The sequence below is a fragment of the Aotus nancymaae genome, unplaced genomic scaffold (assembly GCF_030222135.1).
Source record: "Aotus nancymaae isolate 86718 unplaced genomic scaffold, 86718_ANA_hifiasm-v0.15.2.pri h1tg000067l, whole genome shotgun sequence".
Taxonomy (NCBI): Eukaryota; Metazoa; Chordata; class Mammalia; order Primates; family Aotidae; genus Aotus; species Aotus nancymaae.
In genome coordinates this window covers 11,772,442-11,787,772 of record NW_026988482.1, presented here as the reverse complement: position 1 = coordinate 11,787,772, position 15,331 = coordinate 11,772,442, and the positions used below count along the sequence as shown (strand labels likewise).

The 15,331-nt window shown below is 38.5% G+C and overlaps 1 protein-coding gene across 5 annotated transcripts in view; it reads right to left on the bottom strand.

The window, feature by feature from the left end:
• Positions 1-15,331, bottom strand: part of IL1RAP (interleukin 1 receptor accessory protein) — a 153,850-nt gene that overhangs the window by 41,632 nt on the left and 96,887 nt on the right. For all 5 annotated transcript variants that reach the window (XM_021671369.2, XM_064366920.1, XM_064366922.1 and 2 more), the window contains exon 5: positions 1,314-1,479. In XM_021671369.2, the coding sequence (XP_021527044.1) occupies positions 1,314-1,479 (166 nt within the window). The remainder of the gene's footprint in view (positions 1-1,313; positions 1,480-15,331) is intronic.

The following is a 15,331-nucleotide window of genomic DNA, read 5'->3' as shown; positions in this document are numbered from 1 at the left end:
TTGTAACTCTAAAATGAGAATAATTAAAACTCACATCACAGTTTCATTATGAGAAATAAGCTAAGTAATATTTATTAATGAAATGCTACTGGTATATAATAAATACTCAATAGTTCACAGCTTTGAAACAACAAATTGCATTGCTTGAAAGTTGAGAAAGCAACTCCCAATGCTCAGATGCGTCTGTCAATTTTTATATCCATTAATCAGAGTGACCAGGTATGCTTATTCCAACTTCCCCCAAATGCGTACATTTAAGTACATATATTAGAAGCAATTGCCAAGGTGAATATAAGGTTATATTATTCATTTGACTTTTAGAATTTAGTCTGTTTTTTCTTATGAATTAATCCCCAGCTAAGCATTATTTAGAAAGTAAGCAGAAAAGAAGAGAAGTGATTACAACATTGTTTGAATACTATGTGCACTATATGAAAGCCTTTTTGTAGGTAACTTACACTAAATCTGACATCAGACCATTAGAAAAAGCCCTGAACATAGACATGGGATTTAGAATTACTTCTTCAAGTTACTCACTGAGTGTCTCTAAACAGGTTACTTCCTGCCAGTCAGCCTAATGTTTCCATCTATAAAAAGATAGGGTATGACAAAACACTACCCAGATACGCTACCTTTTTTAATACAGTGGACACGGTGGTATCTAGGGCTCATCCCCAAAAGCCACATATCCAGATACTATTTTTCTTTATTTCTGGGTTTGCTAGGAGTTTGTCAACTCTGTCTAAGAATTGCTGTTTCTTACCCCTATTCTCTTACTGCAAAATAATGGTTGAACATTATTGCCAGCAAATACCTTCAGCAATGGCTACAGCAGTTTCAGTATCTAGAAACACAGAGTTTACTTAATCCACATAAAACACTCTTTTGACAAAAATGTTACCTACCATTCACCGATTCTTTATTGCTTGCCTAAAACTGCATTAACACAATATGAATATTATTTCTAATATTCTCAATCAATTTTAGTTGTAGAGTACAGATAAAGACACAGACCTTGTTCAAAGTCATGTTTCTAATAAGTGGCAGTGATAAAATTTGAACATAGATCTGTCTGATACTTCCTTCCCTCCCCAAACTACCTTTTCTTCATTCACATATTCATTCAGTTGACCCAGTTACTGAATGCTTACTATGTGCATGGAATGGTTGAAGGCTCTAGAGATAGTGCTGTAAATAAAAAACATGAATCTCTTTTCTTATACTATTTACGTACTAGTGTGTAAAAAACTATTAAAAACCATAATAAGTTGATCACATTATTGTTATGTGTTCCGGATACTGATCATGCTTACCTACTATCTTTACAGTCAGAGTCCTGGTGAGATGAAACGTACGTCCATTTTCTGGATATGTAACAACACATGTGTAATTTCCATTATTTGAAATTAAGGCAATGAGAAAACTCAAGTTCATATCTTCAGGTACTACATTATGAAAATTCTGTATTTTATTACAGCCCTAGAAAAAGTAAAAAAATAAAATTTTACTTTTCAGATACATACATAGAAAATACACAAACAACACATGCACATTCACATCTAATTTTACACAGAACACCTAAATATCCATGCTGCAGTTTTAATAAAACGATTTTGGTCAAGTATTTGATAAGATTTCTGCAAAGAATAAATGAAATACATGTTATTATCTTTTCTGATCATGAGAAATTAAAATTCTAAACTAAGATGTGACTTTAAAAGCACAGGCTTCCTGTCTCAGGACCAAATTCTGGGCATCCTATGTTGAGAATAAAGCAAAGTTACAGTTTTGAAATAATGACTAAGGATTTAGTAAGCAATTCTTTTTCTTTTTGTAATATTTCTTCACTGATTATATTAATTTGGGAATCCAGTCATTCTGTCTGATAATCCAGGCCTCAATTTAGATGTTTGATTTTGGCATTCTTAATCGCCGTGTTGTTTCCCTGATCAGATATTTCCAAACTGTTTGTTTTGTGTTTTTCTTTTACTTTATACCATTTTTTTTTTTTTTTTTTTGAGACGGAATCTTGCTCTGTCACCCAGGCTGGAGTGCAGTGGTGGTTATCTCAGCTCACTGCAATGCCCGCTTCCAGGGTTCAAGCAATTCTCCTGCCTCAGCCTCCTGAGTAGCTGAGACTACAGGAATGTGCCACCATGCCCTGCTAAATTTTGTATTTTTCATAGAGAAGGGGTTTCACCATGCTCTCCAGGCTGGTCTTGAACTCTCGACCTCGTTCGTGATCTACCCGCCTTAGCCTCCCAAACTGCTGAGATTACAGGCATGAGCCACCGACTTTATCCTATTTTTATAATTGAGCATCACAGATATCAGAATCTAAAAACAAAATATCTTTATGGGCCTTATCAAGACCTAGGAATGTATTTCTGCTTCTAATTCACATTTTCATGTAACTGTTGACATTTAAAATTGTGAGATTGAACTATCTCATTCAACATAACTAGAATCCTATTTTGAATTTTCAGTCTCCCTATTTGGCTAAATTATTACTTTTTGCAATTTTTGAGGAAAAAATCAATACATCATCTGTGACAAAAATATATGTCGAACAGTTACTTTCAGAAAAGCTTTTGTTTTTGTTTTAAATATCAGTAAGTCACCTATGACAAAAAGATTAGGTTATCTCTAAGGTTTTTTACATCTTTAAATTTCTGGGAGTCTACTACTGGCCTGTAATTTCAATTTTTTATATTCACATATTTCATCTTTAATGTTTGTATGATTAAGGTTTTCTTCAATTCCTGGAGCATGTATTTTGAAATATGACAGTTATGCAGAGGCACATTTTGTAATGCTTTGTCACAGGAAATGCTTATTTTAAGAACAGCATTGAACTTCCATTTCATGGAAAAGATCATCAAGAGGAAGCTGCCATAAGCTCAGGTAACGTATTTTTTCAGTGCAGCTTCTCCTGTAAGAGATGCAATACTTCTAGGCACTGTCACATCAGCAAACGATTTCAATATCCTTAGATTACCACAAAGGATAAGGTCTCAAAGGCCTGTATTCTTACAATAAGTTTATGTCAGATTTGATCAATAGAACTCTTTTATTTTTGTGATAATTTTCATTCAAACAGTTCAAAGGTATTTTCTCCTCATTTGTTAGCTTAGCTGTTCTTAAATCCCTGCGAAGTAGACAGATCAAACTAAACATGCTGTAGTTTTATAGACAGAAAAAAATGAGACAGATATTCTAGATAACACAGTGGAAGTTGAAATTCAGTTTTCCAGACAGCTGAATAACAGTCTTTCACTAGCTTCTTAACTAAGAATGAACACCCCTCCTCAGCAATGAGTTGAGGCTATAAAAATTATACTAAGACATGCATTTAACATGTACTCTGTCTCATCTGATCCTATTCCAAACATGTCAAGTTTGTAATGCTTTTACCTCCATTTTATAGATGAATGGACAAAGCCTAGAAAAGTTAATTAACTGTCAATGTCATACCTCTAGACAGTGTTAAAGCTACAATTTGAATTCAGTTCTACTTGTTTCAAAGTCCTTGCTTGTAATTTCACCTGATACTGTCTCTTCATTCTATACGGTAGCCCTGAACTGTGCTACGCCTGGAGCCAGCCCGAGTGAAAAGTGTGATGTGGCTCTATCCCTTAAACCATTGATTCCTACTATCAGTGGTAAACTGAAGAAGCCCACTTTTGAGGATGACAAGTCAGTTATTATTACTGAATTTGTCAACAGTATTTCTTTAAGAATGTGATGAAAGAAACTTTTTATAGCTGTTTCAAAGCTACTAGGCCTAAAACATTTTAGAAATAAAGGGAATATTTTACATTCTAAGTAATATGCGTGGTGAGGATAATTCAGGGCATTGTTACACTAATGTCCATTAACATTAACTTATTGTGTCTGGTTAGCTCTCTCTTTCCTATGAGCAACTCTGTCTCTAGACCCTTCAACACATGTACCTGAGACACACAGCATAATTTTAAACGTAATACATAATTACATAATAAACTATTAACTATTAAACATAATAAACTATTGCTAAAAATAAATCCTGAAAATGTTATACTGATTTCAAAACCATTTATTTGGAATCCAGAAGAAAACAGACTTAAACAAAGATTTAGATTCCCCCAAGAATAGGAAACATGCTTTAAAATATAAGAAATGAGTTAACCGTAAGAGAATTTCCACATGAAGCAAACACTTGTCTGACTAGAAGACAAACAAATCCTTCAAGCTGACCCATTTGTTCCTCATTCTGAATTCAAAAGAGAGAAGTTAAATAGAAGAGTGATTTTTCAACCATGCCTTGGTTGCTGTGGCAACAGACCACAACATATAGGTAAAGAACAACACAAGAAACGACTTCAGGATCTTTCAACTGAAATGAATCATGTGGGGAGGGGAAGGGTGCGGTGGAAGAATGGCATGACGAAGTAAGAACAAGTGTTTCCATTCAATAAACCTACAATATGTAAAGAACTGCATGAAGGCACAAAAACGGAAAAAACACAATTCTAACTTGCAGTTATTCACAGTCTAATGGAGGATTGCAACAAAGCAATAAAAATTATATGGAGACCTGCACTTAACATGTACTCTGTGTCATTTTATCCTTATTCCAAACATGCAAAGCCTGCAATGCTTTTACCTCCATTTTATAGATGAATGAACTATAAGTAACTTAAGTAACTGTCAATGTCATACCACTAGACGGTGTTAAAGCTAGAATTTGAATTCAGGCCTACTTGTTGCAGAGTGCTTGCTTTTAATTTCACCTGATACTGTCTCTTCATGTTATACAGTAGGCCTGAACCTGTGCCATACCTGGAGCCAGCCTGAGTGAAAAGTGTGATGTGGCCCTATCACTTAAAACAGGTTAATTTCTGCAATCAGTGTAAGAGAAATGCGAAATGCAATCACTATAATAATAAAGACAAGATATGAATGAAGTGCTATCAAAGTACAGAACAGGTGATTTATATGGCCTGATGCGGCCTGAAGGCCTCATAACTATTTGAATTTGGGTTTGTCTTTAAGTCATGTATCTTGAGTCCTCAGAGGCCCTAAACCACAATAAAAGGCCATTTATGGGCAAGGGAGTGTGGAATAAAAACAAAACAACTGAGAAAAACTTAATGAAGAAGAAAGATTTGGGCTGGTTCTTGAAGGATAAGCAGAATATTAACATCTATTGAGGAAGAAGTCAGACATGGGAAATAGACACTTCAGGAGCAAGCAAGTGTATGAAGAACTCACCTGTATTGTCTTAGTTTTTTTTCCTCTCCCTGTTAGGACTTAAACTACAATATTATAATGTTCTGTTTTTATGCAGAGTTCCTCCTTTGGAAAATTAAATTGTATGAGGGCCAGTGGAGGGCAATAAGTTCCATATCTGCATGGTCAGAAACTTGCTCAATACTTGGTGCTTGGTAAACGTTTGATACATTAGTGTTGCCTGATCAAAGGTATGAATGAGAAAAGCCAAGACACAAAAGGCATGGGGTTGAGAGCTTGTAGAGTGTATAAGTGCTGATGAGTATTTTGAATCTAAGACATTGGGTGGTGGGTTGTAGGATGAAAAGGAAAAGTTGACATAAAGATACAAACAGTTTAATTGAGATATAAGGTTGGAACTGTTAGTAGTATCTACTGAAGTTTTTGCATCCAAGATTAAGTTGATATAAAACATATTATACTTTGCTATGAAGTCTCAGAAGAGTTATATAAACTAGTACTTCCAATAAACAGAGCAAAGTCATTCAAAGATTACACAGCAAATATTTACAAAGTCCCTCCTATGAGCCAGCACTGGGTTAGGTGCTGGGTATACAATAGCCAGAAAAAAACACCAATGGCCCTTAATTCCTTCAATTATTTAATCAATTCCTAAGTACAATATAATCAGCTCAGTTTTATGTTGTGTGCTTGGTATGTAAGGGAAAGAGAGATAGGGAAAGAGTGGCCACTACTTATTAAAGAAAAGAGAAATGCAATCACCACAGTAGCAAAGACAAGATAAGAATGAAGTGCTATCAAGTACACAGCAGGTGATTTATATGGCCTGATGTGGCCTCAAGGCTTCATGGCTATTTGAATTTGGCTTTGTCTTTAAGTCATGAATCTTGAGTCCTCAGAGGCCCTAAACCATATGTCAAATGTATGTATATGCATACACATATAGAATTATATGTGAATAGCTCTGAAAGAAAATACGATACACACTCTTTCACACTAAAGTTTGAAAATCCAATCACTATATAGGAAGTGCAGGGAAAGAAAAGAGATAAAGAACCAATCTAAGTTGTCAAACAAATAGAAGCAAGCCTTTAAAAAATTAAGTCTACTACACAGACCTTGAACTAACTTCTCAACACTATGTGCTATGCCAACAAGAAGGACAAGACTGGCACTTTTTCAGAAGTGTTCTTTCCTGATAGCACTTAATCTAGAAAAGCAAATATTTTCCTATTTTCCAAGAAATATTTATGAAAAAAAGTTTGACTGGTTCTGATTAATTTCACAATAAAAATTAAAAGTAGAGGTAATTTATCAATTTTAATAATTACTATGGGTACAAGGAAAACTAGCTTTGAGGAAAGTTATATCTAAAATGATATCTATTCAGATAAATAGCAGTTGAGAGTATTTCAGCAGCTGTGATAAATGTAATCTACAAAATGCCCAATAAAATGGTTCCTTTGATCCTTGGTGAGAAGAGAAAATTTTCTATGCTTTTATAAGTATCTCTAAAAATAAAGTTTTAAATATCCAACTATAAGCAAGAAAATTGATACAGTAATACAAAGTTAGGATGGCTTGCCAAAGACTCTAAATTAATCTCATAACATTAGTAACAAAAGTAACAACAAAAGGACTGCATCACCTGCATCTTTACTTCTATGTGTTTGGAAATTCCTATGTGAATAAACAGGCAGTCTCCCATTTATACACATATTATATTTCAGAAGTTCTTTAATAAGCCAGATATTTGAAATTCTGTAAATCACTTAAAACTCTGGTTTGCTTTTTAGACTAGTTACAAAACCTGGCTTAGTCCATAAGTATTTACTGAACATCAGTTTAACTCACAGAAGTTAAACTAGAATACATAATGTTGAATTAGAGAATTGTGAATTCTGGGTCCTAAATTAAAAAGAAACTCTGCCACGCAGAAAAAAAAGAAGAGAGAGAAAGTGAAGGCATGTGGAGGAGGACAATCCAATCCTACCCCATTTATTCAGCAATTCTGAAATAGCAACATTTGGTTTCCTGTTCCCTGTAATCTCAGTTTGTCTGAGACTCCTCCGATTTCTCAGGGCCCTCTATCCAAAGGCTTCCCTATGTCCCACAGTCCCATTCACACCCCAGTATGTGTTCAAAAATCACCTTGCCCTTCCAAAATGTCCTAAGCTCCAAAAGTAAAGATGGGACCACCCTCTCTACATCAGTTCTAGAGAGTACAGTTTTTGTAACTGGCCTGAAATCCCAGATTCTCCCATTAATAGCTGTATTGTTTGGAATAAATTATACAGGGAAATGTAAACGTGTGATTTCCTGACACATTACATAGGGTAGAATCTTAGCTCCTAGTTCCATGGCCTTGGAAATATTTCTCAATCACTCTATACCTTGGTTCCTCAACTATAACATGGGGAAAACACGACAGCTTATTTCATAAGGATGTTGAAAGAACTAAGTAAAATTAAGCATTTGGAACAATATCAGTGTTCAGCAAATGTTACCTGTTATTGTTTACCTCTCTGAATTGCCCTTTCCTAATCTGTCAAAACGTGGTATCTCCCTTGCAGAGCTGGTGTTACCTATAAACATAAAGCACACAGCAGACTGCCTTGTGACTACTGAAATCTAAGAAATATTAGTTTCCTGTTTCTTTCTTAAGATTAGCAGCTTTCATCTTTTAGATAACAGGAAAGCAAATTTCCTGAAACTTATTATTATGAATCTATCTTTTAATCTTCATAGACTTATTTGCATTACTAAAAGAGACATTGTAAAAGTGTTCTCTTTTAGTAATGCAAATAAGTCTATGAGGATTAAAAGACAGATCCATACAGGTAGGAACTAACAGAGGTAGGAACCTCTTTTGATACCAACTAAAAAACGATTGCTGAAGAAGGGCCAAGACACCTAGGTAGATGCTTGGGGATGATTGGAAAAGGCAGAAAACAGAAGGAAAATAGCACTGGTGTTCAGAGATAGGAGGATGCAGTGACCAAGAATCTTTGTTTTGTTTCCAAGATGGCAGAAGTCTTAGGATTACAGGTGTCAGTTGATTACCCAAAGGTAGAGAAAGAGAAAGCAATATATCTGAAATTATTATCAATCTTTTCTTAATCAAATAAGAGAAAACATGACTGCTTGTTGTTTGTCTATTTTAGTCACTGGAATGCGGTTGGATATTGACCATGATAATTGTTTTAAAGCTAGGACATTTTCTGTCTCCTTCTTAGAATTTATGTCTCCATTTACCCATGAACAGTATCTCCAGAATATGGCATTAGCTCAGTTCTCTCCTCACTTTACTTAGTCTTCTTCAGTGCTTTAACTATCACATGAATGCATCCAATTCTTTGTCTTTAGCTCTGATTGCTCTCCTAATCTCCAGACCCATAATCATGTAACCACTACCTGCTAGTCACTGCCACCTGCCAACCAGATGTCTCACAGACATCAGCAACTAACTTAACATGGCATTACCTAATCCATTACCTACTCCCTAAACGTGCTTCTCTTCTGTTACTTCCTACCTTGGTTAATAGCACCATGTCATCCTGTCACGAAAACCAGAAATCTAGAATTCATTGGAGACACGGAGTAAGATATTACACAACTTTGCGCTCAAGAAATATGTAGTCTTATAGGATACATATCTCTCTCTTCTTAAAACCAACAGTCATTTCTCCTTATCACTCTTATGGAATGCGGGAGATCACTCAGAGTGGTGGGAGAAATTATAGGGAAAGGATGCAAACCTTTTTGAATGGTCAAAAGGTTTTGCATAGTTTTGGGGAAGAATAAGCTGAAGGCAGCTGTTCTACCCTGAGGCAGAGGGTGAGGAGTAGGTACAAGGAAGTTTAGGGGAATTTACTTTAAATGGGCTTGTTTACTCATGTCGTCCTAAAACTTACCTTTACTCATCCATGAGCATGACTGCTCCCTGTAAAGGGGAATGATAATGCTAATTACTCACAGGTTGTGTTTGCTCTAGGCTTTTGGCATTATTTCTGTACTGAATACAAGCCAGCGGCTCCAGCTTATCGAGGCCGCTCACTGTCCAGCAGTCCCCTAGCTGCTCTCACGCAAAATACCTGTGTCTTAGTGCCCCTGTCATCCATCGCTCAGCCAGAGCCTGCAGGATGGACTGAGCAGTCGGTGCCCCATGTGAGCAACGCTGCAATGGATCATGACGGAACTCACCAAAACAAAGGTGAAGAGGCTGCACAGTCAGTAAGTCATTGGTGCCCACTTGGGATTTCCAAGTTCGGGGGAATTTTCAAGTTAGGGTTTCATCATGGGACAACAGTTATCTGCTCAACAGAAACAGTATATGAAAGTATTGAAACAGCTGCCTAAAGCTAGCAGGGCCTCAGTTTTGCAGGCTCAATTAAGGGACGCAATGCAAACTGTTGTTTCCCATAACCGATGGTTCCCAGAAGAAAGCACCCTAGACCTAGAGCTCTGGGAACAAGTGGGGAGAAATCTCAAATGACATCATGCACAATGGCAATGGGTCCCAGTAACATCTTTAAAGTATGGTCCTTAGTCAGAGCTACTTTGGCCCCACTCTATACAGCAGAGCCTAAAAAGGGGAGGGAGGACGAACCATCACCTACCTTACTTTCTCCTCCTCCTCTCTCAGCCCCATAATTACCAGGTAAAGATACAAAAGAGGAAATGGAGGTTTATCCTGAGCACTCTCCTCCAATAAATTGGGAAAAAGACAAGGGATGCACTGCAACTATGGGGCCCCGTCTTAGGCAAGCAGCATTAGGTGGGGAGCTCTTGGCCTGCCCTATGGTAATGCAAGATTAACAATGCAATCAGGTACATGAACCCATTTCTTTTGACGTTTATAAAGCGATAATAAAAAGCATTAGAAAAAATGGAGTGGCTGGCCCATTTACAAAAGGATTAATTGAAGCCATAGTAAACAACTTCAGTATGACTCCATAGAACGGGTCAGTGTTAGCTAAAACAACGTTGGAGACCAGTCAGTACCTTCTCTGGAAGGCAGAATATGATGAGTTGTACCAACAACAAGCCAACCAGAATCAATTGGTCAGGCAAAACACAACGGCTGCTATGCTCCAGGGGAGGGGTTCCTATGTCAATGTACAACAACAATTAAGTTTTGTTCCCAAAGCCTATGCACAAGTGTCTTTGTGTGCTCTCAGAGCTTGGGACCGAATTCCCGAAGGCGGAGTTCAACAGGGATTCTTTGTGAATATTGGACAAGAGCCTCAGGAGCCATTTGTTGAACTTATCAATTGGTTAACCCAGGCAATTACAAGACAAATTAATCATGCATAGGCCGTTGATATCTTATTGCTGCAACTGGTTTATGAAAATGCTAACATAGACTGTCAGCAGGCAATACAGGCAATCAGAGGAAAGGCAGCTACAGTCAGGGAACTTATAAGAGCATGTCAACTGGTGGGGATTGAAACACACAAAGCCAAAATATTGGCTATGACATTAAAGCCTCTTAAAGTGATAAAGGAGATAAGCGCAAATTGCTTTCTATGCAGAGAGCTAGGCCATACGAAGTGGAAATGTTCCAACAATAGAGACCAAAGTAACTTAGGAAAAGAACCCCTCTCTATATGCCCCCAATGTAAAAAAGGGAAACATTGGGCAAATCAATGCAAGTCCAAATTTGATAAAGATGGCAACCCCCTAAGTAATCAGATGGGAAACTTCATGAGAGGCCAGCCCCAGACTTTGCTCCAAACTGAGGCAATGCCAGCAGTCTTCCTTGATCCAATGGAAGGTCCACAGTCCTCTCTCTCAGAGCAGCCACCTCTAGGAGGACAGGACTTATTCTTCCCCAATGAATTAGTGCTAAAAGAAGGAGAAGACCCAAAAAGGGTTGCAACAAGGATCTGGGGCCCACTGCCTCCAGGAATGGTGGGATTGGTCCTAGGGCGATCAAGCCTATCCAATAAAGGAATCAATGTGCTCACCGGGGTAACTGATAGTGATTATCAAGGTGAGATATTGGTTATGATAGCATGCAAAGGTCTGCATATTCTTCCCCTTGGTTCAAAGATAGCTCAGTTACTACTTTCACCATACTGAGTCCCCAACACCCAGGGAAAGGAAAAAAGAAAGGCAAGTTTTGGAGGCACAAGAACCACAGGAGAATATTAGAACCAACTAATCCCTGATCAGAGAACCATGATTACCTTAAAATCAGATATAACCCTCTCACTGGATCTGGATTTACTAGCGCTCAGAGAACTGAGGTTGGAGCCCTAATATTGGCCCTAGAAACCTCTTCCACTCAGCCCATCAATATTGTTAGTGACTCTGCTTACTCTGTTTGTTTATTGCAGAACCTTGAAATAGCCCTCATTAAGTCCACTCTCAAGTCCACCTTGTATACACTTTTTCTTCCACTTCAGCAATTGTTGGATCAATGTACACATCCTATTTTTATTACACACAGCCGGGCCCACAGCTCACTGCTATTCCCAAAAAGTCTGGCAAATGGAGACTTTTGCATGACTTATGGGCTATCAATGATAATTTGCAACCTCTGGGGCCCCTTCAACAGGGGCTCCCTTCCTCACACTGAATCCTCAAGATTGGCCTATAGTCATTATTGACTTAAAAGACTGCTTTTATGCCATTCCCCTTGCAGAACAAGACAGAGAAATATTTGCTTTTACAATACCAGCTATCAACAATGAAAGGCCAGCTCACTGATTTCATTGGAAAGTACTTTTTCAAGGAATGATGAACAGTCCACAGTCCTACCATGTGTCAGTATCATGTAAATCAAGCCCCAGTAGAAAAGAGTTTTGTAATTGCAAGATTATCCATTGTATGGATGACATTTTACTAGCAGTCCCAATGGAGCCAGTACTTTTAAGTTTATATGCCTCTGTCATAAGGGATACACAGTTAAGAGGTTTAATCATAGCATCTGAAAAAGTACGGATGTCCTCACCTCAGAAATATCTTGGATACATACTAACTTCCCGGTCAGTAGGACCTCAAAAGGTTAAACTGCATACTGACAATTACACACCTTAAATGATTATCAAAAATTACTGGGCAATATTAACTGGCTTCACCCCACCTTGGGCATAACTACTGACAAATTACAGAAACTGTTTTCTATCCTAAAGGGCAATAAACCCCTGGACTCCCCCAGATATTTAACCCCTGCTGCAAAAAGAGAAATTGAGAAAATAGAGCAAGCTATTTCTGAGAGGCAACTAGATTGCATAGAACCCATGATATTCAGTCCAACTGTTTGTTTTTCCTACTAAACATTCCCCAACAGTATTAACAGGACAGATGGCCCCAGGGCTGCGCTTCCTAGAATGGGTGTTTTGCTCACGTACCGGGACTATAACACTATCTCCCTATGTCCAGTTAATTAGTAAAGTCAACTATACAGGCGGCAAACGATGCAATCAATTACAAGGTTATGACCCTGATGTCATAAGAATACCCTTAAGTAAAAAAGAATTGGAAGCAGTCCTGCCCCATCTCTAGACCTTTAGATAGCACTCTCTGATTATGCGGGCCATATAGAACATGCCCTTCCCGCTGACAAACTACTCCAGTTCTTAACTCATACTCCTGTAGTTATGCCTACAAAGGTAGTTCACTCCCGAATACCTAATGCTTTAATGCTTTTTACTGATGGCTCTGGTAAAAATGGATCAGTGGCTTTCTGGTGGGAACCACATAACCCTCTCACTGGATCTGGATTTACTAGCGCTCAGAGAACTGAGGTTGGAGCCCTAATATTGGCCCTAGAAACCTCTTCTACTCAGCCCATCAATATTGTTAGTGACTCTGCTTACTCTGTTTGTTTATTGCAGAACCTTGAAATAGCCCTCATTAAGTCCACTCTCAAGCCCACCTTGTATACACTTTTTCTTCCACTTCAGCAATTGTTGGATCAATGTACACATCCTATTTTTATTACACACAGCCGGGCCCACAGCTCACTGCCTAGCCCACTAGTTCATGGCAATGATCAAGCAGACCTTCAGGTTATGAAGTCACTGCTTGACCAAGCCACCCAATCACATGAATTTTTCCACCAAAATTGGAGAAACTTAACTAAACAATTTCAACTTACCCAAAGACTAGCTAAACAAATTATCCTGCAATGCCCAGATTGCCAGCTCACAGGCAAGTCCTTTCCTTCAATAGCTGTTAACCCTAAAGGACTAGAACCTAATCAGTTATGGCAAACAGATGTTATACACATCCCTGAATTTGGAAAACTGAGATATGTACATGTATCCGTTGATACCAATTCCCACCTAATTAGCGCACATGCTCTTCCTGGAGAGTCCACCTGGTATGTCATTAAACATCTTCTCTTAACTTTTGTGTTTATGAGGCAACCCACAAAAATTAAAACTGATAATGGTCCAGCTTACAACAGTTCACAAGTTCACCAATTTTGTCACATATGGAATGTCCAACATTCCACAAGTATCCTGTACAACCCCCAAGGACAGGCCGTAGTAGAATGTGTCCATTCCACTCTTAAGAAGATACTCAAGAAACAAAAGGGGGAATATGGGTAAGGACCTTGCAACACTATTGGCCCAAGCCTTATTTACCCTTAATTTCTTAAATTTAGATAATAAATTTCAATCGGCTATAGAAAAGCACTTTGCTAAAACCTCCCAAGATATAGAACCCACAGTTTTATGGAAAGATATAAATAGTAATGTATGGTGTGGTCCAAATGATTTGCTAACATGGGGAAGAGGATACACTTCTGTTCACACCCCCTCAGGTCCTCTTTGGAGTCCAGCACGATGCACCAAACCTTCCCATGGTGTGGCCAGGACCCAACCTGGTACTAGAAATGAAGGAAATGACCCTGCAGGAACTGCAGCCCTGGATGATGCTGCTTCCTTGGATGACACAGGCCCCGGACATTACCTGGGGGATGCTGAAGAAGACAGCTCAGAAGGCCGAGCAAATCCTACTCCGGACAAAAACACCATTCACTCCAGATAATTTCTTCCTTGCTATGCTCTCTGTTGTACATTGCAACTCACATAGGGTATAGATCCTTTTTATGCTCTCGCTTTGCCTGCAACTCATATCTGTTACACTCTGTTGGGCTCATCTCTTAGATCCACCTTTCTTCCGCCCTGTTACCTGTGCAGACACATCCTTCCCAGCCTCTGATAATGCCACTGTGTGGCTAGGAGGGATTGACTTACCTCCAGTAGGGTCCCTCATTAACGGCACACATTGGACTGAGGTGCCAGGTAACACTACATATCACTCCACAATCCTCCCATTTTGTATAAGTTATGTAAGTTCTAACCCTTACTGTATACCTGCCCAAACACAATTATGGCTACATTTTGGCAAAGGAAACACTTTAACATTCTTGGTTGCAGGGAGCCTCAAGCCAGGAAATGCAACTAATGCTATTTTCCCCAACATTCCTCCCTGTGCTAAAGAACAAAGCCAGGAAAGTAATGGATTGCACTTTGGCTGGGAAGTCTCTCATGGAGGATAAGCCCATGTTAGGCAATTATAACATCACAGACTGGAGCCCCCACAGCCATTTGCGATCTAACCACACTGATGTCTGTGTCTATCCTGGCATCAATCACAGTTTCATAGGTATGTCCCGTTCCCCTATGATTTGGGCCGATGACGGATGAGATATCCCAGAACCCAAGTAGAGTCCATGACACCCCAAAACACTTTATGGCACCTGGGACATCCTAGCAACCCCCCCCTTAAAACCTGGCATGGGATATAACATAATTCCAGTAACAAGTAGACTATGACCTTTATTCATAATCACACAGATCAGTGCCTGATTTGCACTACCCATCCATATGTTTTCCTTATGGGAACCGATATTTCCAGAACACCCCAAAACCCCATGTTTGTAACCCAAGTGCAGGGACAGGCTTGTTTTGCCTCATGCATCACTAATTGCAATATATCAAATTTAAAAATTACTAGTGTCATGATATTAAGAAGACAATCTGAGGTATTCCTACTAGTCAATTTGACACGTGATTGGCAAGGTTCCTCTGCTCTTGCCACCTTAGAACATGCCCTGTCCCAATTCAGACACAAAAGA